This window comes from Aptenodytes patagonicus, chromosome 8 (assembly GCF_965638725.1).
Source record: "Aptenodytes patagonicus chromosome 8, bAptPat1.pri.cur, whole genome shotgun sequence".
In the NCBI taxonomy this organism is placed as follows: Eukaryota; Metazoa; Chordata; class Aves; order Sphenisciformes; family Spheniscidae; genus Aptenodytes; species Aptenodytes patagonicus.
Window position 1 is genome coordinate 953316 of NC_134956.1, and position 24613 is coordinate 977928.

The 24613-nt window shown below is 44.3% G+C and overlaps 1 protein-coding gene and 1 pseudogene across 3 annotated transcripts in view; both read left to right on the forward strand.

The window, feature by feature from the left end:
• PHF2 (PHD finger protein 2) overlaps positions 1 to 24613 on the forward strand; it is an 89236-nt gene that overhangs the window by 20886 nt on the left and 43737 nt on the right. For all 3 annotated transcript variants that reach the window (XM_076345913.1, XM_076345912.1, XM_076345911.1), the window contains exon 2: positions 24327 to 24412. In XM_076345913.1, coding sequence (XP_076202028.1) covers positions 24327 to 24412 — 86 coding nt within the window. The remainder of the gene's footprint in view (positions 1 to 24326; positions 24413 to 24613) is intronic.
• LOC143164303 (uncharacterized) lies at positions 1035 to 22707 on the forward strand (annotated as a pseudogene).

A 24613-nucleotide genomic window follows, 5' to 3' on the forward strand; every position in this document is an offset into this window, starting at 1 on the left:
TGTGTTCGTAGCCACCTGGGCAGGTCCCTCTCTTTCCTCCCTCCTCCTCTTGCATGCCCACAGCTTGCAATCCAGAAAGAGTAAGAAGTATTTAAAGTTTGGTAATGCTGCTTTCTGTAGGCAGCCAGAGTTTCAATCGTGGCACTCCACGTGGACGGTCTGCGCGAGACAGCGGTTGGTGTTGCAGAGAGCGCATCTCCTTGCCCAGCCAAGGTGCAGCCTTTCTGCTGGCCGCAGGAGCCCCTTTGCACCAGGGGAGGGGTGCTGGAAGGGTCTGTGTGCATACCGCAGGGATTGGGGATACGAAATGAAACAAGTGGGAAGGAAAAAGATACAGACTTGTTTTTTTATGGATGCAGATTGCTACGGCTGACTTTAGTGCAGCCGGGCCAATTTACATTGGCTGAAGGTGTGATCCATGTGTCTTTCAAAGGAAACAAGAAGGGAGAGAATGCAAGTTTTTCCCTGCAAACAGTTGGATTTGTTTGTCTAAACTTTCTGTTAAGTTCTCTTGGTCTTCAGGCTGCAAAATTACTTGCTCTCAACTAGTCGTCTCAGAGGGCTGACAGTGCAGATGTGCACGAGGGAGGGGACCGAGCAATTTAAGCACGGGTCTCTTGCTTACTGCTGGAAAGACAGGAATGTAAAATAGCTTTTGCACATGGTAATGATCTTGTTAATCATTCTAACATACTTGGTTTGCATCAGGTACATTGTTTTTATAAATAAACAGCACTGCATTATGGTTCAGTGTTTTGGCCGGCAGGTATCTTCATGTATATTTTTCTAATTTTGTTTTCAGCTATCTGGAGTTTGCCTTTAAATTCACGTTGGTCTCTTAATCACTAGGCAGAGCTGATCAACTGGAAATTTTCCTGCTGTTTACCAAAGCTAGCAACTTACTTTGAGACGCATCGCAGAGTACTAAAGGAAACCTTCCAGCCACCCTGATTGCCCACATCCCGCTAAGATCTAATGCCTATCCGGAGACGCTGGCAGCGTGTCAGCCGAAAGCAGGAGTAAATGCTGACCCCATGAACAGCGAAACAGGCATCTCCAGCGACAGTGTGTGCCATACCCCTGTTGTTCTCATCCAGCTGAGCTGTGTCGTGGTCAGCTTTAGTGCCGGTACGGTCGCAGTGCGAGGGAACGGTGTTGCTCTGAGTACTGTGGCTTTTGGAGGACAAGTTACAAAATGAAAAATTACTGAGGGATCTGTCGGATTGCAGATGTGAGTTTATAATGGGCCAACGTTACAGATATTTTAGTAAGTTGTGGATATTGCGTGGCTATTTTTACTGTGGGGACAGGGCAGTGTTGCAGTAATGTTCCTGTTGTAAGGAGAAACAAAATGACAGGGTCATAGCAAGACTGCAGCCAATTTGTAAGGTTTTTACATAATGGTTTATTTCCTGATATATATATGCTTATTTTTAAAAGTTAATTCCTAGAATCACGGAGGGCAAGAAATAAGGAATAAGTTTTACAAGGTGGTACTTAAATTGTTTTATGTTGAGTGCTGCATTACAGGGGAAATGACTTAGTTCAGCTGGCTCAGCTGAACCCAGCTCCCACTCCTTGGTTCTTGCTTTTAGCCCAGCTTTTGGTGTCCCTTCTGCCTCATGTCCTTGAGGGCAACCTCGAGGTTCTCCCAAAAAGGTCGCCTGCCTACTCGGCGACTTGTGAGGTGGCATCCCTGGTAGAGACGCTTTTCATCTTCAAATCCTTGGGACGGTGAAGAAAGCCCGAGGGTGAAATCAAGCGTCGTTCCCAATGCTGTCTGCTGCTGTGGTGGGTTGGTGTCTTCCAACCACTGACTCGGAGCGGTCTTCCACTGGAGTCAGCTGTGGTAGTCTTTGGGGTCTTGATATGTTGGGGCTAGATAGCTGGAAGTGTCCATCCTCCTTGTCCGTTGTGAATGCATGACGTGTTACATTAAAGCTCGAGACTGTGACCTGTCTGTGGGGTCTCAAGAAGCCGAACAGTGTGGTATTGCTGATTTGGGGTTTCTGACTTTCAGCTTTGGAAAAGATATTTGTTGCTGGCACATACCAGTTCTAGGTAGGCCACTGAGCAGTATGATGCTGGCAGAGATTTTGATTGTGCAGTAACTTTAGACTGCCGTGATCTAGAAACTTTATTTATTTCTGTTTGATTGATTTCTTTTTTCCCAAGATACGTAATATTTCATTTATACAAAAATACCGATTTGGTTTTGCTGAGGAACAAAAGGCATTTGCTAATAATAGACACTTTTCTAAACCGGTTTTGACCTGTACTCATGCAGAAGGTGTCATATTAATGAAAACAAATGAAGGCTAAATCGCAGTGCTTCTTTGTGGAGAACAGTTTATGCTGGTTTTGTTACGTGGCAGTAATACAGGACTATTCGGACAGTAACTTTCATATGGGCTGCATCCTGGAGCTTTTTGTGGAGCAGTGGTAAATAGCAGAGGTGGCATGTTGAGTGAGGAAGAAGTGCTGAGACACTAATATAATGGAATTTTGTTGATCATACAGTAAAGCAAGGATACTTTTTTTCCCCAAGACAATTCCCTTTCCTACCCCCTTCTGCACTGGGCAGAACTTAGCTGATGGTTTCCAATGTGTTCATGAAAATGAGTACAGTGCTATTATTTTTTGTTTACTGTTGCACTTGACTCTCAGGATCTATTAGAGAACGTACGTCATCACTTGATTATTTGCAGCTGATAAATAATGACTTGTTTTGATCAACGCAGCACCTAATTTCATATAGAAGTTTTGAAGTGTGTGTGGAAATAGACAGGGGATTTGTAGCTATCTTGAGAGTTGCCTGCATAGCCTGGTAGCGAGGTGGGAGCCTGAGGGAGGAAGGGTAAAGGACAATTTTATGCGAGTCCACTTTTTGATTTATTTTGCCACTAAAGCGACAGAATTTAAATCCAGACTGAGCTCCTGGACCCCAGCTTGCAACTGCTCTTTACTCGTGTAAAGCTCTCGGTGACTTCAGTGGGAAAACTTCAGTATTTACCCCATTTGTTTTTTAGATAGGAGTTATTCTGCTGACAAGAGGCTTTTATTCGGAGCATCCTGTGAGGATGACAGGTTTGAAGGCATCGTGCCTGTAAGGTGAACGTCAGGCTAGTCTGTGCGGTAAACTGGGAACAACCACCAAAGCTACGTACTTCGTTTAAAGAATGTGAAGCTGCTGCTTTCCTTAGGACAAAGCAGAAGGGGTTAACTGTCATTTGAAATGGCTGCCGTTGCATGAAATGACCTGTCCTTGAAAGAGGCCCAGTCTCTCCTTCTCCGTACACAACAGAAACACTCTTCAGATTCCAGGGCAAAATACTCTACTTCAAGCATATTTACTCTCTCGAAAGTGTTTTCTTGAGTGACTTCCCGTGCTCCTTTCTGCTCTCTCATTCTTGGGAGCCGAGTTGTTTCTGCTCAGACTCAATGTGCACAGCAGGATGTAGTTCAAAGTCTTCCATTGCAAAGGTCCATGCTTTCTGGTGATTATAGGTCACAAATGAGAAAACTCTACTGAAATGTGAGGAGAGCTTTATGAGACCCTACAAACATGTGTATTGTTTACTTTTTACAGTCTTGCATCTAGTCCTCAACTGAGGTTGAGGTCTGTTGTGCTAAGTGGTGTTTGTGACTAGAAGAAAGTCTCTCCTCAACAGTGCCTATCATCTCTAAGGTAGAACCAAAATAGAATATGTTAACGTCATTTTATGAAAATGACTTGCGCGCATTAATGCAGATCTCCAGAGTACCTGGCCATTTTGCTGCGGATGAGACCGTTTTTCTCTTCCATAGTGTTCTTTTCCTCTTTCCGTGTTTCCTGGGAGAGTATATGCATCACTGCTGCCAACAAGAACCACTTGGTCAATGTGTAGGAGACAACGGCAAAAATGTTTTTGTTTTATGTATGTAGAGATGATGAAACCTAGATTCAAACAGTGTGTGCCATCATGTCTGTAAACAAGTAGGCTGGGCCTATTGAGAAAAAATTTTATTTGTGTTGACACAGGAGAGACAACTTGGTGCCTGCAGAAATAAGCAGAAACACTTTGGTGCATTCAGAGATTCCAGACCGGGAGAACATTTCCATCCCACGGGATGCTCGTGGGCAAGCGTGAAGCTCTTTTACTGGAACAAACTGAAATACGTCGTAGAGACACACATGGGAATCAAGTTTCTTACTGCTTTAATCCTAGGTCTCACAGTGCTTGGTGGCTTCTCCAAGATCTTGATTAGGACCTGAAGGGACAAATTTAAGTGGAGAAGACCCATCCTTGTGTTATGCTTTTGGAAGCTGGATTAGTGATTGTGAATGCAAGTTTGATTAATAAAGGTTATATTTCACTACCATTTCTGTCTTTAACACACAGAGAAGGTCACTGAGAGAACAAATACATTTGCAGAGATTCCAGCCTTTTTTCACTATTAGAGGTACAAGTATGTGTGGGGTTTTCATGCTATATTCCTCTGTATTGCTTAACATAAATTTTAAAAGATGTGAAAAGCTGCATCTGAGAACATTTATGAAGAGCGATCACGTTAGGCGGTCATTCTGTTGCTGATCTGTGGGCCCGTTATCTAAAACTTTAGGTAATACCGACCTATTTATTGTAGTGAAAAATTCCTACTGAACTGATGGAGTTTGGATCAGGCCACTTCTGCTTATTTAAAAGGTAGTTCATGTTTTCCTTACTGGTTCCTGTCACGTTGCTGTTATTGAGGTTATTGCATCTGTCTCTTGACTACTGGGTCAAGAGACCTACATGGGTCCCTACGTGGAGGGAGTGCTGTGTTGGTCACAGAGCTGAGTGCCACCAGGATGGAGAGATGAGTTTTTGGGAAGGGACCGTGTGCTGTCCCTGGGTATCGCTGGAGCGTGTGTGCAAAGGGAGGTAGGAGGTGTGCAGCCCACTTGCGTTGATTTACTTTTGAATTCTTCTGCAGAGTGCCAAAAATGGTCTGTTCAGGTGTATATTTTGAATATTGTATCTCCTTCATATTTTGTAACAGAGGAAATTAGATGCTGTCACACCGAGTCAGACCAGTGTCTTGGCTGGTGTCTGTTTTGCGGTCATTAGCTAACACCTGGCACATCAGTTGAAGATGAAATGGAAAACTATGTAAAGAACAGAAGGTAACTGGTGAAAGGAGCGGGAGAGAGAAAGCAAGCAGCAGAGAAAAAACATGTGTGCATACCAATTCTTTTTTCACACCTGCAGGCTATCAGCTTACACCTTAAAGCGGGGAGCTTCGTTGCCCTCATCAACATCTTTTGTTGCATACCTCGGATACAATGCGGGGCTTTTGAACGCTTGCGTAATGGTGCGGTCTGCCAGCCAGCACGTTGGGCTTTGTAACCTTCCCCAGCTACCAGGTCGTGATGAGCACTTCCAGGCTCCCTGCAATTTCCTTATGTCCACGTAGCCTGGTAAAAAATGCAAGTTTTATTACTGTGTGTGGCCGGATTCTTTTGTGGACCGGTGCTACTTCTTTCAGTCAAGTTACACAAGGAATAAATTGAAAAATAAGGGGATGATTTTGAGAGGAGGGTTATTTGTGGGTTATTTGTTTAATGTACTTCTTGCCCTTTTGTTTTTAACTTGCCCTAGCTTTGCAATTTTTTCCTTGAGTTTTGTTTTTACTTGCTTTTTACCACCGCCTCTTTCTCTGGTTCCTTCCCTCTTGGCTTATTTCCCATCCGCTTTTGGGAAATCCAGTAAGGAGAAGGGGCAGAACAAGAATCAGAACAGCTGTAATCACACAGGGCCGAGCAGCTTCTCCGCCACACAGGCTGCGTTTGGCAGAGCCCCGTTTTCAGCAGTGGATCCTTGGCACGGTAACAGGTTATCTCCGCAGACGTCCTGCGCCGAGTGCAAGTACTGCTCGTGGCGGAGGGTGGAGGGTTCGACCCAGGCTGGCACTGCCAGAAGGCAAGGCGAGAGGGCAACAGTCAAGCGGAGAAACTCAAGGGCAAACTTCGTAACTGGGGCGCAGATTTGGGAAAGAAACTGTGAAATAGTAAGATCTAAATTCTAATCCCAGCTGTATTTTGATGAGTCTCTTGATTTCCATTAGCATGGTCCTACATGGCAGCCTGGTGTGGCTGAGAACAGAATCAGGCTCTGATGATCCAGTTGTGATGGGAAGATGATGAATTTTGGATACAGATGGGAATATGTTGCTGTGCAAAAAATTGCATAAGCTGTTCTCCCCGTGTTGTCTCTGGTAAAGGTGACCTCTTCAAGGTGTTGCCTTTGATGTTGCCCAGATGACAGACATTGCAGTCAGCTGGAATTGTGTGACTAAATGTTGGGGTCAATCGCTAAGCCTGTAATTATTTTAAATTATATGACAGTGAGATGAAATAGAATTTTGATTTGATATAAAATAACAAGGGGGAAAAGAGTCTCATGTGGCAATTTTACCCCCACCCTCTGTTTAGAAACCTTCTTTTCAGCCTAAATTTATTTGTGGTTGGTCTATTCTTATGAGAGTGTTGTCTTTCAGCAGTAGAAATTGGGAGAGCTGGACTTGCTTCTTAAGTCTGCCACGGATTTTCTGCGTGACTCAGTGAGCCCCACTGAGCAACTTTTGTATTCAAAGACTAAAACTCAACTAGTCTGCAACTGCGGATGGTCTGGCCTAAAATGGCAAACACAGACGGCTTGGTGCACTGCTGAGGTAGCTCCACGGGACAACACAAAAGATGCACTAGGAATGAATTGGCCCTTGGCTTGAAGTTGTACCATCTCTGGTGTACTTACGTCTACGTTAGCTGATACCTCCTCAAGAGTGGTGTGTCCTCAATGAGCCTTTCTTCCTAGTGAAATAAAATAAACTACAAGTGCTATAACCTGGGCAACTTCTCTTCAAAACTGTGACGTTACATTTTGCTTCCCAAAATCACAACTGTATTAGTTGTATGCAGCCCAATATTTTGTGTTTCTTTGTTCTCCTTTCCTTCTTTACTGCTAGTGGTGGCAAAAAATTATGCAGTAAACTCAATATAATAGCTAATGAAAGACATCATACCCCAGAGCGTATGAAAAAATGTCAACTGGAAAGAGCCAGTCTGCGGTGTATTTCCTTGGTCTGTACGTTGCCTTAGTGAGAAGAGGTTGTTGGAAAATGTCATTCATTTTAAACTAAACAGTAAGCCTCCTTCGAATTACATCTTAATAAAAAAGAGAACATCTTGGATAGTCTTTGATTTAGATGCACTGCATTTTAAATGTGTCCTAATTATAGTGCTCATCGCTTAACATTAATTTAAAGAACATCCTCATTTATACGGACAAGGTTGGCAAATAGGAATTAATGCTGTTAAAACCCAGAAGTCTCCCAAAGGAAAAAAATCAAAAGATCTATGAAGAAAATGTAATCTTATTATTTATAACAAGGCAAAGCACAAAATCACCAGCTGTACATTTTTGTAATTGGCTCAGGGGCCCTTAGCACAAGCCGTTTGGAAAGGACCATTGCCGTGCTGCAAGCGGCCGTTGCCTGCCCGGCGGGTGGCTGGCAGGGACCTGCCCACGGGCATCGCCCTTGCTGAAGCACAGCTTGCTTTGAAGAACTTCCAGTCTAAGGTTCCAGTCTTGCAGGTGGACCCTTGGCTTTGTTTTGGTCTCAGTTGTCTGGATCAAGACCAGACCTCCTCTAATCAGCTCCAGAAATGACCACAGTGGTTCATCAGGGCCCAAAAATAAGGACTGAACGAAGACATCATTCTTTTCTTGGTGGATCTGGAAAAGTGTTGATGGTGCACATCTCTGCTTTTATCATTTAATTGCATGCTGATATCAGAACTGCTTGATTTTAAGAAACACTAGCTGTCAGATTTTCTCTGCAGGCATTGATTTCAACACACACGGAAGGTGGATGGTCCACTCACTCCTTAAAAACCTTTGTCATCCTGAACTGTGTTTCAGGAAAGTTACAGGAATTCAAGTGGTGGCAATGACAGTTACTTACGAGCCAAAGAGACCTAAGGGTACATTATGTTAACAAAGGGGTAGCGTAGACCTATACGGACCTCTGCGACCCTCACAAATCATCCTCTTACAGGAGGCTTAGGGTGTGGTAGTCAACACAGCCAACTCATCGTATGGGCTTTACTGGGCTGTGGTTGACACCACAGTGGCTAAGCTTTCCATCTAGTCCAGCTTGATTGAATTACCATACTGCAGACTCATTTTTCTCCCTAATTATGATGGTGATCTGCAATATTTAGCCCCTTCTTACTGAGCGCAGTGAGGAGAACTTTCATCATCCTTATCCAAATCCCGCTGTACAGTTATTTAAGGGGTGGGGGAGCACAGCTGAGCTTTAAACAAAGATGTAAGTGTTGCCGCTTGGAGAGTTATGCCTCATACAAGTGCTACTCAGTAGAAAAATGCTGTAATTGAAGGCCCAGATTGTGCAAAATTTTCTTGTATAACTGCGTTTCAACTTCTGTTTGAAATCAGTGATGAGTGCATGCTTAAGGACTGCTTGACTCGGGGACTGAGTTTATCAATAACTGATGTATCTGTTGCTTTATTCTTAGATCTCCTCCGTCTGCCACTTCTGCTGTGTCAATCTCTACCCCTAGACGGCAGCTAGCATTAATGTTAAGCTATGAGCACTGTGTGTTGCTAATATTTACAATCTTACTGACTAAAAATGAGAGGCTAATACATTGATCTTGTATCTTCTGCCTCCAGGTCTTGTCAGTGGTGCAGCTCAGTGTATGTTGGGGTGAATGTGAGTAGTCCTGTCCCTAGATGGGTCACAGCGAACAGTTTCATGGCTGTCATCTACATGTATAGTCTTAGACTCTTAGGTTCCTTTCAAATACGGTAGCCTCTGAGCAGCTCCCGGATAAAATCAATAATAATTCTCTGGTGGACTTCATGGAGTCTATTTAGGGTCAAGGCATTTGGTTTTGGACATGAGGTCAAGGTTTTGGACATGAGGAAAAATTTCTTTACTGGAAGAGTGGTTAAACATTGGAACAGGCTGCCCAGGGAAGTGGTCGAGTCACCATCCCTGGAAGTATTTAAAAGACGAGTAGATGAGGCGCTTAGGGACATGGTTTAGTGGGCATGGTGGTGTTGGGTCAACGGTTGGACTCGATGATCTTAGAGGTCTTTTCCAACCTTAATGATTCTAAGGCTGTGGTTACATGAAAATATTCTTTGTGTCTGTCTATGTAGGTTTATACATGTATGGACGTATCTGTGTCTCCACTGGTGCATAGGTATAGAAGTGTTTTTGGTTTTGGTTTTGGTTTTTTAATTCTGAGAGGATAGGTGATAAATTCGGCAAGTTCCACTGTTGATGTCAGAGGATCCAAGTTTATAGAGTTTTATTCTGGAAACTAAAGTGCCTTGTAGTGAATTAAAAAAAAAAAAAAAGATACAACTTAATCAGAAGCTAAACTGAAGGGAAAAGTTCGTTTGAATATTAATATGACAAAAGGGACTGTAAGATCAAACTTCCTCTGAAACCCAGGAAAAAGGTATTTGACACGGAATAAAACATCCAGTCATGAGAAGAGCTGGGGTAGATCTGTGTATATTTGAAAAACAGCCTTAGGATTACTGGCATGCTTTTAACTTGTCTCAATACAGGTGTTTTATGCCTTTTTTATTTCATTATTCATATTTAGGTTTCTTTCTATTAATAAGACATAAGCAGATCCAAATTCAGCTCCCACATGTATAGAGGAGGACGGACTCTAAGAGCAGAAATTGGCTCAGATGATTAAAATTTTTGTGTGAATTTACATTTTGCAAGGCATTTTAACTTAACACCTTTTGGTAATTGGAAATGTATTGTTTCTATGGTACCATGACACTGGTGTCAGCCTCTAGAAGACAGAGCAGAATAGGAAATGCACATCTCAAATTCTTCATGTGAATCACCGTTTACGTTACTGGATCAGGAAATGTGCAGTAAAGATGTTTCACAGTTTATTTATGTTAATATTTTGTCTTCTACATGGGCTTCCTGTCTCTTTGGTACTGTTTTCATTTTGTAAATTTACATGTTTTGCTTACAGCAAGAGTGAGAGTGAGATTACATCTCTGCTTGTCTCATGACCTATTTATTGTTGCTTCAGAAAAGCAGAGTTGTGTCTCTGCGTCTTAGCTTCTCATGGAGTGCAAAACGAAGGAACTGCTCAGGTATTCAGTGGCAGGGGATGACAGCCAAGGCTGTGACTCGGTTCCTTGCCACCCGTTCCTAATATCAAAGCCAGTTGCATTGAAGAAGTTACCTGAATCCAGACTGAGTTGGGGCTTCAGAGTCAGCACGGGCTGCGCAGCGAAATGATTTATTGGCATGCACACCTAAGCAAAGATCACCACTGTTTCCTTGGTGAATTTCTTGCCTTTTTTAAGGGGATGTTTTGCAAATTAAAGCAGTAATTAGCGACCTGTAGCATGTTGACATGAGCACGGAGACACCTGTGACAGGACATTGAGCTGTATATTCAATAGATGGCTTTGCATGCTGCTCATGATAAAGATTGTTGTTTCTCTGGAAGGGCATCCACAGTGTTTATATTGCTGCCTCCAATTTAGTGAACATCTATCTTTAAAAAACTGTTATTTTCCTGATGAAATACTGGGGTTCTTGGGTACTATCGGAAAGGAAATGGGTTTAGTCTTTGGAAATCTAGAAACCTACCTGTGTCTCCCAGAGTACAAGCTTTTCTGAGCACGGACCCTCAGGAGTGGCTTCAGCCCATCTGCGCTACAACCAGGCTGAAGCGTACATAAGCTCACCAGCAGCAGTTTTAGGTTGGTCGGTTTGAGTACCAAGGTGAGTAGCAAGTAGCACAGGCTTCACCACAGCCTGGAGCCCTGTGCAGACGCACAGGGTCCTAGGTTGGTTTGGTACCCACTTGCAATGGAGTCGTGTCCTCTGTTATTGTCAGGGCTGCAAAAGCTGAGCTTAACCTTTTCAGTGAATACCTAGTGATTCTTTGAGCTGCTTACTTTCCAGAATAACTTCAAAGACTGGTGGATTTTGAACAGTTATGTCGAACATGTTCAATATTCAAAGCTAAATGTATCCTGCTTGGTTTGACCAAACTGTGACAGATGAGAAGTGGATCTGCATTGATTTATTAATAATTACTTTTAATAATTGTATGAATAAGTGAGAAGTTACTGGGTTATCAGAATTTTCCAGCAGCTGTACTAATTCAGCTTCAGAGAAGGCTGTGGAAGAGTAACCCAGGACACCCTGGCGCGCCCCAATGCACCCTTGAAAAATAAGAGGCAAGCTGTTTGCTCAGAGGATCCTTCTCTTCTCTCAGGCCATGTTTTGCCAGCCGAGAACTTAGGGATCAAAAAAACTTTAAACCCATTGAAACACCTACTTAAGAGTGGAACGGCGGTGGCTTTCAAGTTACACAGGGAGAAAGCTTGGAGACTACTCTAGGGTAGGAACAGTTAGGAGAAAGATAGGCATACAGTCAGTTTGGAGGGAGGTTTATTTTAAATAAACAGTACTTGCTTTCAGGAGGTTATTTGGCCACTGCTTACAGTTTGTCATTGCTCCTGGAGGGAACAGAATTGCAGGTCTGAACGTGCATGAGGCTAGCTGAGCTAATTATGGCTCGCAGGGCAGTGCTGCCAAAGCGCCGGGGCTGAGCACGGTGCCAGGCTCTTGTGCTAGCTTGGGTACTGCAAGTGGTGCAGCTGCAGAAGTGCCAGGTGCAGTTTTACTGAAGAGATAAGCAGGCTGTGGTTTCCCCCCTTCTTCCACCCTTGCTTCATGGTGCGGTGACAACGATCTGGCTGCTCCACCTCCCCAAGAGCGTGAACATTAGGGCAGAGTTTGCCCGTGGATGCAGTGCTCCCCGGTGTGATGGGTCCGGTGGAGGAGGTTATATGAGCCTGGGCAGAGCGTTTGCTAACGGAGCTGTATTGTTCTAGCACTTGAACAAGCTGCGTGGCGCCCTGTAAACAGAGCCGAGAGAGTCGTTTGATTCCAGCCTCTGCAGGGAAGCAATAGTTGAAGCTCTTGTCTTGAAATCCAGTGTCCACAGAGGAGGTCAGGAAGACCTCCAGGTAACTTCACCTGGTAACTACAGCATGAAGACACTCTGCAGGTCATAAAGTCTCTACGTGTGTGTGTATATCATGATTACACAAGTACAACTCCTAGGTGTAGGCAAATGTCTTAGATTCAGGTTGTGCAAAACCTCTAGTTTACAAGTTAAAAATACCTGTTCTGGGGATAGTCTCAAACATAAAACTAGAATCTACTGTTTCCGTGAGTTTCCCTGACACTAAACACCTCATGTAAAGATTTGTCGTTCCTAAGCACGGTGGGAGGTTAAATACAGAACCAGGAAAATTGAATTCTTATGCAAGTTGATGTTTGTAAAGTACTCTCTCAGCTCTTCCTGGAGGCTTTCTTGATAACTAGGTGAGAAGGGTGATGTTGGCTGGTGTTTGCAACAAGGAGGAATTTGGCATGCAAAGGAGAAATAGCAAGGCCAGAAGGATGTTGACTGCATGTTGACTTGTGTTCAAATCCCAGACAGCTGCTGCGATAAAGAAACAGTCTTGGGTACCCCAGGAAAACACTTCACAAAACTAATACAGCGAAGTTATTAATTTCAAATCCGGATAGTTTGTTAAGGGAGAAAATGGTATTACCTTGTCAAGTTGTAATACCATCAAGTTGTTGGCAACCATCAAGTTGTTGTCAAGAAAATGGGACAGATTGTTGACAATTACTAAGTATTCATTTGGACAAGTAAATTTTATTCTACAACGGGGTCATGTTAGCACCGCTGTGAATATCCAGATTGAGTAGTTGAGGGCGTATTGACACTGTTGGGTTCAGGCACCGGCACCTCTGTGTAGCTGTGCTTGTGCCTTAACGAATGTGCTGGTACGGTTGTAATCACTGATGCCTTTTCTAAACTAAAACAGCTTTTGAGTTGCTCCTGCTCTCTTCTAAGATTGGCTGGCCAAAACCTAGACTGTTTCATATCTTTCTGAGTTTCTCCAGGTGTCAGAAAAAAGAGTCTTCTAATTCAGCATGTTCCAGGGACCCCTTGAAATCATTGTCTGTTTTTAACAGACTTCTGATCTAAGAAAAATAAGCCTGATGTCAGTAGGCTTAAATTTGCTCTATGGAGGACGTCAGGAAAATATACAGGACTCCACAGACCAGCAAAGGTTGGGAAACCACTTTTAAGTGATTACATTAGCTAAACATGATATTAAAAGAGATAAAGGGATGTTTTTGTAACAGCTCACTGGGGCTCCAGTCCTCTTTCTGTATGTTAAATATGTGAAGATCGTGGTTCTCTGGATTACTCCAGCTGGGAGAACGGTATGTTTTTTAAGAAAGGAAAATTAAATTAGTCTTGTGTTTGATACGTTATTGAGCACTTTTGTTACCTGATAGGAAATTAGGTAATGCAGGCTGGTTCTGTGGCACTCGGTCATTCCCCTGCGCTGGAGTAGTTCCCAGCTGAGCAATTAAGGCAGTTTTTTGGTCCTTGTGCCCCAAGAGCAGCCCAGAAAGACTAGAACAGCATCCAGAATCTGGCTCTGGATGAGTTGAAATATAACTGCACAACTGAAGGAGAGAAAAATGCAGCCAAACCTGTGCTGCTTTACAAGAAACTTGGCTCTGCAGAGCCTGAAAGGGGTTGGGAGTGAGACCGAGGGATGGAGAGTCATGGTCGGGTGGCTGGATGGCGGAGCTCACTGTCTCTCCGCATAGCTGGGACTGGCGATTTAGTAAGCATCAAACGCTTCACGCAGTTCATTCACTAACAAGAATATGTAGTAACTAACATATTATAGCTCAGAGGCTTCTGAGTGTGAATACCACTAATGAAAATCAGGCCTGGGTTTCCAAGTGGTTTTGGGGATGCTTTTAAAAATCACACCCCTTTCTTCAGCTTCACTCAGCTGCTCGCTTCAAGACAAAAAACCCTTTTTCCCCCCTTTTTTTTTTCCCCCATACTGGTTTTTACTGCTTCTTTTGGGGTGAAAAATTACAGGTTTTCTTCTAACACGTTCCTTCCTAAGGTGAAGTAGCGGTGTAGCGTGCAATGTATTTTAAGGACTCATCTTCTTACCATCAACTTAGAAGAATCTCCCTTATGGTATTTTGAATGTAGGTAGAGGCTGAAAATGGGTTTTATGCGTCTAAGCCACTGGAGTAGTTGAGCATTTTATGCCTATGAATAGCAGCAATGCAACGATGTAAAAATAGTAACTCTCTGCAGAGTGATCTAAACTTTTGTTTCCTTCGTAATGTCTTGAGATTACAGAAATCACTGGGGCTTCAGCGAGTGGATCAGATATAAAGCGTTCAAAAAACAGGATGTCTTTTTCCACAACTAACCTGCTCACAAAAAGAACAACTGAGGAGGGATTATCATTAATAGCGTTTGGTGTAATAGAGACAAAACTGTTACACCTTAGGAAAACATAGAATCATAGAATGGTTTGGGTTGGAAGGGACCTCTAAAGGTCATCTAGTCCAACCCCCCTGCCGTGGGCAGGGCCATCTTCCACTAGATCAGGTCGCTCAGAGCCCCGTCCAACCTGACCTGGAATGTTTCCAGGGATGGGGCATCCACCGCCTCTCTGGGCAACCTGGGCCAGTGCTTCACCACCCTCAGCGTAAAAAACGTCTGCCTTATGTCTAGTCTAAATCTACCCCCCTTTAGTTTAAAGCCATTCCTCCTTGTCCTGTTGCAACAGGCCCTGCTAAAAAGTCTGCCACCATCTTTTTTATAAGCCCCCTTTATATATATACATATATATGTATATATATACACACACAAAATATATACATATCCTATAATAATAGCCTCAGTTGCTAAATATGATTTGTTTCTGGTGTTTTTAAACTTGTTTTATGACTCAGGCTTGAACAATCTGGTTATTGTTGATTACATAAAATCTGTAATTATCTGAATGTAATTTAAGTTCTCGATATCTGCATTTTGTTTCTATGCTTACTTTTATTTTAGCTTTCCTTGCAATTTGGGGTGCACGTTCTGAAAAACGTTCAATCTGTGTTCTTAAAACTCTGCCTGTGATTTTTGCTCTCCGGAGAGCAGCTCGGTGTGGGTTGCCACTTTCAGCAAGAGCAGCAAGCCCCTATTCCAAGCAGCCGATCATTTCACATCATTGGGGTTTGAGAGATTTATGTTGAGACCTTTGCAGATATGGCTGTGATAAACATGTAGGTGGAACGGACACTTGAATGCCTATATACTGCAGCGATAGGGTCTTCACACCAGAAATAGGGCAGATTTTTATCTCTTAATCACGAAGGTGCAAAGCACCTGCACTGGCCAGTAACATCCACGAAGTCCCTCAGCCATTTGCAAGTAAAAAAATATTCTACAGCTGGCTTAGTTGGCTGTAACATTTGTTTTTCAGGGAGGTCCCGATTTCGCTCACTTTTACAAATAGTTTTGTAGAGGTCAAGCAATTCATGCTTTCTCCCAAAGGGCTAATTCTCTGCTGCATACCACAACTGCAAACAAGTTTGAAAAAAATGGCAAAATGTGGTTCAGTCAACGAGCGAGCAAAGTTTATCCAAGACAGCAAAACTTGTACAACTGGCTGAAGTGCAGGGATGAAGAAGCAGAGAGAGCAGCTCCTTGCTGTAATTCAATCCTGTTTGCATTTCTCAACCGGACTGTAACAAACAGATTTACTGTGTTCCTCTTTTTAAAAGGAAAGGGCACCTACTTTATAAGCAAGCAACTAACTTCCAGTACAATTGCAAACATCAAAAAGAGCGGGCAACATCCCCACGCCCCAAAGATTTCCCAATAAGATAGAAATGGAGATACATCCCACCCTGTGCCCCTGAGACAGCACGTCCCTCTCTCCGGGTGCTGGAAGGGGTGGTGGGACCAGGCTTTTCACATCAAAGGAGGAGCGTATCTCAAGAGTAAGGAGAGCATCACTTGCAGTCCTTCCTGATTTCAGCAGCGGTCCCGTTCATGCCCGTTTCCTCATCGGAGCTTGGACGTGTGTCTCGGGAAAGGCTGGTTCGGGGCTGATCTGGGGTGCTGGTGCTGACCTCGCATGCCGCCTGGGCACCCGGGGCCGGCCGGGGCTGGTGCCCCCCCCCCGTGCCCTCCTGGTCTGGGGGGCTGTAGTGTATTGCACTGCCCTTACCCCCTGCACCTGCTGTTAAGCACACGCAGCCAGGAGGAAGCTGCAGGACTGATAGTGTTGTGCCTGTTTGCTGGATTAAAACTTTTTTAATGTCATGCCTCCAGCCCCCAAGTACTTGAACGATTTTGTGGCTTTTATGGGTATGGCAACTGTTCAGAAGTGCCAGTGGTGCTTGAGTTACTTGAATACATGTCCTGTGGTAGCGCAGCATTCCTGGTATACGCTGTATGTACTTGTTTGTAGCCTGGTGGCAATAGTTGTGTGGACATTTCCCCGCCAAGGCGCAGTCTAAGGTTGTGTGTCCGTAGTTAGCATCCCTTAGACAGTATGAAGTCGCCAAGGGTCAGTCTCTGCTGGCTATAGTGCCTGCACCTTCTCCGGGTTTTTCTTCCAACCTCTTCAGATTGAAGGAACGTGATCAAAATTGTGCACAACAGAAAAGAAGCCCCTTCAAGATTTTTATAAGCTGGAGGAGGCTAATTCTTCCTGTTTCAAATACACAGCGTGTTTGCTTTAAACAATCCCCAGCGTTGGGCCCAGAATTGCAGAAACCCGAATGTAAATTTTGGTTTAAAAAAGTAACCGTGAAAATGTGTGGAGTTGCGAAGCCTGGGAAGGGATACTGTCACAAGGAAAACACGTACTTGTAAATTCCCACAGGAGAATTTACAGGCAGTAGAGACAAACCTCTAAAGCAAAAGCTCTGCATGTAGGTAGCACTTGCACAGAGATTGTCATCTTCAAAGCACCGAGCAAATGTTTGTTAATCATACTACAGCAGCCTTCGAGGCTATCAGGCAGGTATTAATATTACTGCGTTGCAGGTGGAGAAACGGAGTCAAAGAAGTTACGTAATTTAGTTGAGATTAAGGACAGTCATAACAACCCGATGAATAGCGCAGATTTTCCTCGCCTTTATGTTTGCATGTTGCTGAAGCTGCTGTGCTCCTTAAAGGGAACCGCACAGATACAGTTGTGTTTTGAAAGGAGGTCTTTCCCTCTAAATTTATATTTCTAATGCACCGAGGGTGAGCATATGTAAGGTGACGTGAAATACTAGCTATCCAGTACAGCTAGGGTTATCTTTCATTTCGGCCCTAGTTCAACAAGTCCCATGTATTGGACACTTGCACGTGTGCCCAAGCCAACGCACATGGGTTTTCTCCTACCGTTGCTCGCTCTTGGGTCTCCTCCTGAAGTGGCACGGACGTGTGTGTCTGTTCTCCCAAATGGCTTTTGAACTTGCTGTTCAGCTTTAACCGTGTCTGACGGCAGGCTTGAGGTCTCAAGAATTCCTGTATGTTTCGTGAAAATACGTGGCTGATTAGATGAGACAAATCCTTCTGCTTAGGAAAAGGCTTGTCTGTTTGCTCCTTAGACGCATACATGGAAGAGCCCTGGTCAGAGTTCGCTCCCTAACAGCCACCAGAAAAACAGCGCACGAGACTCATCCAAGGAACAGCTTGTTTCACTGCTCTTGGAATGGCTTCTTTCTTTTTTCTTGTCTTTTCTTGTCTTTTCTTACATCTCTTGCGTTCACAGTGTTGGCTGTTGCATTTCTGCATGCTATGATGGGGACAGAAGAAACTGCTGTCGCTTCACATCGGCCTGGCATCAAAATGTGAAGCGTGAGTCGCTCTGCTGCTGGGAAGTCCTGATTTTCCCACAGTACCTATAGTTTTTTTCAGGTGGTGGAGGTTTCTGAAACTGGATGGGTATCTTCCTTACAAATGACACCTTGTTGTTAAGGAAGAGCATTATTGTGCAACGCATGATAAATGACGAATCAAGAAATTATACCGGTTGTTAAGGGATAGGGATGAGCTCAGGTCATAATTCCTAATTATGACCTTTATTACCTATAAAAATGCCATGAATGCCTCTTTTGCACTGTGATAGCTGCCCCACCTGGAGCTTTGATGCTTCATCCTCACGTGCTGGGATGGAGCAGCGGCTTGCTGCTTGAGAGCCAGCAGCTGGCCCTGAGCACCCCTGCTGCCTGTACCCCTGCCAGACCCCGAGCACGCTGGAAGATGGGCCCATCAGCACAACCCTCTGCTCTCCTGGCTTATAGACCATGGACACTACCTCCAGCTTCTGCGAGAAGGGAAAGGAGTGTGAAATCCATCACCGCTTTCCAACGCTTACTGCGATGCTGGTATCCCAGGTTTGTGGCTGGGAATAAAAGTTACTTGGATTTGGACTGATTCAGGGAGAGAAGGAGAAGCAGATACGTGGTTGTGTGAAATAAGAGTCGAAGTGTCATTTTCTACCAGTGTGAAAATTCCCTAAGCCTTTAGCATGCTTCTGGTGAAGTGGTAAAGGTTGAAAACAGATTTTAAGTTAAAATACACAGAATATAACAACTGGTCCAGTGATTTATTTGCTAGTTACAAATTCTGAACAATATATTTGACCGTGGATGTGGCAGGCACCGCTGTACTGGGCAGTGAGCTCTGAAGACCTGTGCCATGCGTTGGGCTGTGCTGTTGGCCTGCTGGTATCCTGAGCAAACCCCTCCGATCCCGCCCGTGACAAATTCCTCATCTGCAGAACGGTACAATTGTACTGACCTTCCCGGTCGATGAAGTGTACAACATGGGGAAGGGCGGGCTTTTCCCCGCTCCAGAAATTGGGACCTATAGTTAGGGGGGTGAGGTGGGAGTGAGGGTGCCCCTTCCCATCTGAAGTCACCGTGGTCCGTGGCCGTTTCGCAAAGAGCGAAGGATGCAGCGTCACCCCCCAGGAGCGTGCAGGTGCCGAGCATCCTGGGGAGCCGCCGGCATTCCCGCCCGTGCTGGCTCGCAACCTTTCTTACAAACCCAATTCTCTGTCTGAAGACCTTGTATTTCATGTTTGTGCTACGTTTGAAGAGTGCTTCTTGGGAATGGATAAAATGTACGGCTTTGGTTTCTTTCAGAAGTTAAGATTTTTATTTTTCCTTCTGCTCTATGTATTACTAGATTTTATTTTCTTTCCCGTCAAATAGCCTTTTGTTTGGTTGGGGGTTTTTTAATATTTTTCTATACTTGTCTTCTGGTTGGTAATGGAGATTACATGGTTTAGATAGAACAGATACTATGTGGGCTAATTTTTCTCCTAAAATTACTTAAAATGTCATCTCACTGAAGATGACAAATCAAGGGCCTTGTAAACATTCATGCTATAAAACCAGTTCTGATTTACGCACCTTTTATTATTGTTGCCTGCATAAAAAACTTGTTGTTAACTTTGTCAGAGCACTGAAATCTGAACATGTCTTCATTGCGAACACAGAAGCAATTTCATTTTAAAGTGGCAAAGTGCAGAGTTTCTAATAAAAATGTAATTTGTAGCCTCTCACTGCAAATGCTTCTGTGCTAATTCTCATTTAAATCACTGTAAAATGTGTGATATATCATCTTAAACAGCTGCAGTATCAAAGGCTTTACTTTTTTTTTTCCTCCCCCCTGTAACAGTTTTGGTAAAATTCAAATGCATCAGTAACGTTTCACGTTTATCTCATCAAATTAGTTTTACTACAGTACCTCAACCTGAGTTAGACTTAAATACCATCTAAAAATCAACCATTAAGTTGTTTTAAATTGTTCCAACAAGATATTCTTGGATGCGCAGCATCTCTTACGCTGTCTTTACTACATTTGGGCAAAAAGGTGGAACAAATGTTCTGTAGGTCGAGCACGACGGTAGAGCGGTGTGTGCTGGCTGCCGCCGTGGGGCTGGTGCTCCTGCGTCCTGCATCCCTGCCTTCCACACCGGCTGCATCCCTGGTTCCCAGCTGGCACGTTAGGGTTGCAGCCTCTCACGCATTAACACTGATGGGACAGCGAGCGTGAGGCTTTGCAGGATGTCTGGGGAGAGTTTTCTTTCCTTGCTGCTTTATCCTTCACCAAGTAAAAGTTTTCTCCTAATTTGCTTTGGGAACCTGATGCTTTCCCCAAGAAGAACGTGTTTGGTCCTGCCAAACGCCTTAGTTGTCACACAGTTAAACAGCAGCAGCTGGAGATAATTCACAGACGGTCAGGGACATCCCTAAATACTTCGTTGGAGGACACCCACTTTGTACCTGCGCACACCTCCGAGTACAAAATCACCAGCGTCCGTGAGGTGCCCTTGCTGTGCAAACAGGAGGATGTGTGCGGCGATCTCTTTCACAGGTGTAAGTGCTGCGCTACTTGATTTGTGAGTTCTTGCAGCAGAGTGGGATTTTGCTGGGATGTCAGCACACTCTTTTGGGGTGTCTACGGGCTCTGTGAAACGGATTCTTGGACTGCTGGTACAAATGAAGCAAATAAATCTGCTCCTGCTGTTGTTCAAAAGGCTGCTTCCAGCTCTGCCTCCTGCCACTTGGCCCTCTGCTCCCTGCCCGTCCTTGCGCAAGCTCTGCCTTACCAACTGCCTTGCAGTTCCTTTGCTAACCTCTTACGTCCGTTTTTATCTCATCGGCAGATTTGAATAACCGCACAAAAGTGCTACTGAGGGCTTTTTCCAGTTCCTCTCTGTCGATGGTAACGCATGCAGGACTCATATTGACAGATTAATGTGGGGCTGGCTGCAGCAGAGCCCGTTGCTGGAGGCTGCTCCTAAGCACGCCGCCTGTGATCCTGCACTGTCTGACTCCGAACCCGTTTGATCGTTGTAGGGGGTCAAACGCTTGGCTCGAGTCTTTTTTATGTTTGTGTTTCTCTCAGGCAATTGGGGCTGAAAAAAGAAACTGGAGGGACCAAAGTGGAGCGTTCTCATGAAAAAAAATAGATGCAAAACACAAAGCACCATTTGTGCTCGAATTTGGAGGGTTGAGGGGAAGGACGGCACTGTTCAGCTGCTATAGATGACTTGGTTTTCTTCAGCTAGAGAAATGCTTTGTTTCTATTCTATTGTTAATAAACCACTCTGAGAAAAAATACATTTGTAAATTAGGCGGGAGATCGCTTCAGGACTCTGCGCTGACTTCTGCCAAGGCTGGCAATCTCCTTCTGGTTCTCATTCACAGGTGCAAATGCTCTGGAGACCAACTCAAGGGTAGGTCACTGCTGTGGAGCTGATGGACCCCCCTGCTGCCAAAACCTTGCCACATAAAACCAATCCACCCGGCAAGAAATCCTCGTTCTTCTTCTGGCAGGAATGTTCTTGAGGGGTTGTCTCTGTCAGTCTGTCTTTAACTATGGAAATTCTATTTTTTATGCGTATATTGACATAGAAACCCACCAACAGTTCTGCTGGTGGAAACGCCTGGCTCTTTTCACTGAGAAAAGGGGCACAGACTGGAACTGGTTCATATTTTGGTTAAAGATCACCTGAAACATTTCAGTAGGGTGATCGCTTGGGAAGTTTGTACTCGCAATTTCAAATACAGTGAGGATAGCAGTTTCTGCCTACGAGTAGCTGTAAATGGGCAAACATTATTCAAAGCCATGTTGGAGTTGGAAAAGTTGACTGCATCTTTTAGAGGACCGTTTGCGTTTGAGGTCAGTTATTTTTACCATTTTGTTCTAGTTAAATATTTTTACTTGCTCTCAGAACAATAGCTCCCACCACACTGAAGCCTTCGCCCAGTGCACTAGCTTTTCATACCTCCTCCTGTAGCAATCCACGCAGCGCCCAAGGGTCTCATCTCCTTAGTTTAGCTAAATATAGACTTTTCAAGCCCTTGTATAGAGCCTAATCCATACCTTTACTAAGCTTAACAAGCTGAATCCAGTGGCATAAGCAGCTGACGCAGGTTTATGGGTAGAGGAATCCTCTACATTCTCTTATGCTTGCTCTAATCTGCCAGGGTTTGTTTAAATTTTCTACTGCTTAATCTGGGATTTTACTGCCCGTACGTACTTGACGCTGAGGACTGGATTGTTGTGATGATTTTTCCTGTCTGCAAACTTACTCTTCAGTTTTCCATGCTGTCTGCCCAGGGAGACCCAATCATTTTGTATTTTTTCAAGTAACTGTTTTATAGAAAAAAATCAGCCAAATCCGCAGTTGCTTTTACACGATTCAGAACTAATGTCCTGTTTACCAGCCTGTTCACAGGCTGAACTCACAAAAATGAGAGTTTCTCTGGCTTTGGTTGCAAAGCTTCTCTCACCCTGTGCTCTTTGGTTTGGAGGGAGCTGGGTCCCGTACGCACGCTGGTGGCTGCAACAGGATGAAAATATCGACTGAGGTTTCTGGCAGAATCTTATTTTGACAAAACATTTAGAATGGTTATGAAAAAGATTTGTTTCCATATCTTAGCTAGTTTGGCTTTTTCCAGCTTGGCTGCAGACTCAAAATGGGTTTTGTTGATGCTCTTTTCTAAAAGCAAGTAGATCTGTGGTTTGTAATCGTGATGCGTACAGTTACACATCACTATGTGCCTTGGATTCAAAAGTGGTTTCAAACCCACCTTTGTAAACAGAGAGGGTCAAAGTGTATTTTAACAGTTGCTCCTCCTGCCCCAAGTGTGCACGTGTTTGCGTGCGTGCTCACGTACACCGTGTGCATGCACACACGTGCGCACCTCCCGCCAAAGTCATCAAAAGAGCTCTGAGCTCCATGGAGCCAGGTAGCTGGTTCACAACGGCGGTGACTTGCAAGGCTTAAAAAAGCATAGAAGAGGTGGGCATGCATGATCATACGTTGTCCTTCCTTTATTCATGCACCTTCCTGTCTGCCAGCAACCAGGACTTTAGGGCCTTCCTGCATCTAGACCATCACGTTTAGTAATTACCGGTGTATCCAACCTACATGAATTTCTCTAATTATTTAACTTGTTTGTAATTTTGGACACTGTGGTATTGTCCTAAAGAGGTTGAACACAGTGAGAATGGTTTGAGAGATTCTGTAAGTCGCTTGACAGAACTGACCCACCCTGTTGCCTTGCCTGTGGGAGAGGAGCAAGCATCCTCTCCTCTGCTTCCTATGGGTCAGAACCAACAGCTAAAACCTCTGAATTCATCTTCTTGCACCGATCGCCGCTTTGCACTGCCAGCGGGATGCAAGGAGGCTGAACGCTAACCACTTGCATGGAGATGGCATTGCCATGGCGCGTGCCCAAACCCTTTCTCTGGCAGAAGAGATGTATCGGTGTTTTTTGCTACCTGAAGAGCACTGAGAAGGCATTTCAGGCTGTGAAGTAGAGAAACTCCAAGACAGCTCTTATTACGATGTGATCTAGCCTTGTTTGTGCGGGTGGTTATGGTGAAGCTACCTTTGTTGCCTCTCGTGGATCCTCTTGCCTAGTTGAGCTCTCATGGAGCCGTGACACGAGGGCTGTATCTCACAGCACCCAGCTGAAACTCTTTTTTCTGTGTTGCAAATGTGCCTTGCAGCCTGGGCCACTTCAGACCGAGCAAGCAGGAGCAGAATCCTGTTTGCTTTCCCTCCGTCAGAAGGAACAGTGCCATTCTGGAGTTTGATTATTTGGCTGGCTGCTCGGTGCTTCAACTGCGCCACAACTTCTTATCTTGGGTACTTCATTCCTTTGCAGTTTAGTTTTGTTTTTCCCCAGCGCTGTGTTCTGCTATTGGATTGCATTCACGCGGCATGCCCGCAGGCTGCGCTGTATTGTTGCATATGTTGTGCCATCCAAAATAATCTCGGTGGGTGTTCTAAGCAGCTGCCATGATACAACCCATCTTCTTGGCAGCCAGAAGTGCTGTGAGCTATGTGTCTTCTTTTCCTCCTCATCTTCGTATACTGTAATAGAGATGGAACCTATGGAAGTTCTACATATGGTATACCTTGCCAAGATTGCTTCTGTACCTAGCAGCTGTCCATACATGCTTGGTAAAGAAGATGTGTTTTGTTAATTATGTGGGATGGTGCTTGGAGAACTCTATGTAGATACAAAATGGTCTCCCTGGGAAAAAAAAATTCTTTGGGACTTTCTGCCACGTTTTAATGGAGGTCCACAGTGAGCTGGTAGTGGGCTTCCGACTGACACCTTTTTTAGCACCGCATCGGGAATGTAGGCTGCAAAAAATCCAGTCTGACTGTACTAGTGTAAAAAGCACCTAAGCTTTGCTTTGATATAGCTGTTAGCAGTCAGCATAGCTGCCCAGTAAATGCACAGCTTATTGGGGTTTGGTTGTTTTCATTGTTAATTGAGTGCTTGCACGTTTGGAGATGGACTCAAGCTAATGTAGTATTTGCCTTCATATATTCCAGCTGCGTGGGTGTTGAAGAAGAAGAGGCACCGGATATCGACATCTATCATTGTCCAAATTGTGAGAAAACCCATGGAAAGTCTACTTGTAAGTATACTTGCACAGCTGGTCCTCGGGTGCATAGCAGATTCTGTATGTTTAAACAAAAGAAGCTTTTTATTTTTTTCATTACAAAAAGACACACCTATATATCACGTGTCATAAATATTAGAATTCAAACCGTGAGGTGAAAAAAGGTGTTAGGGGGAGAAACCCATGGGTTGGATTGTGGAGCTTTGGATGCAGCTC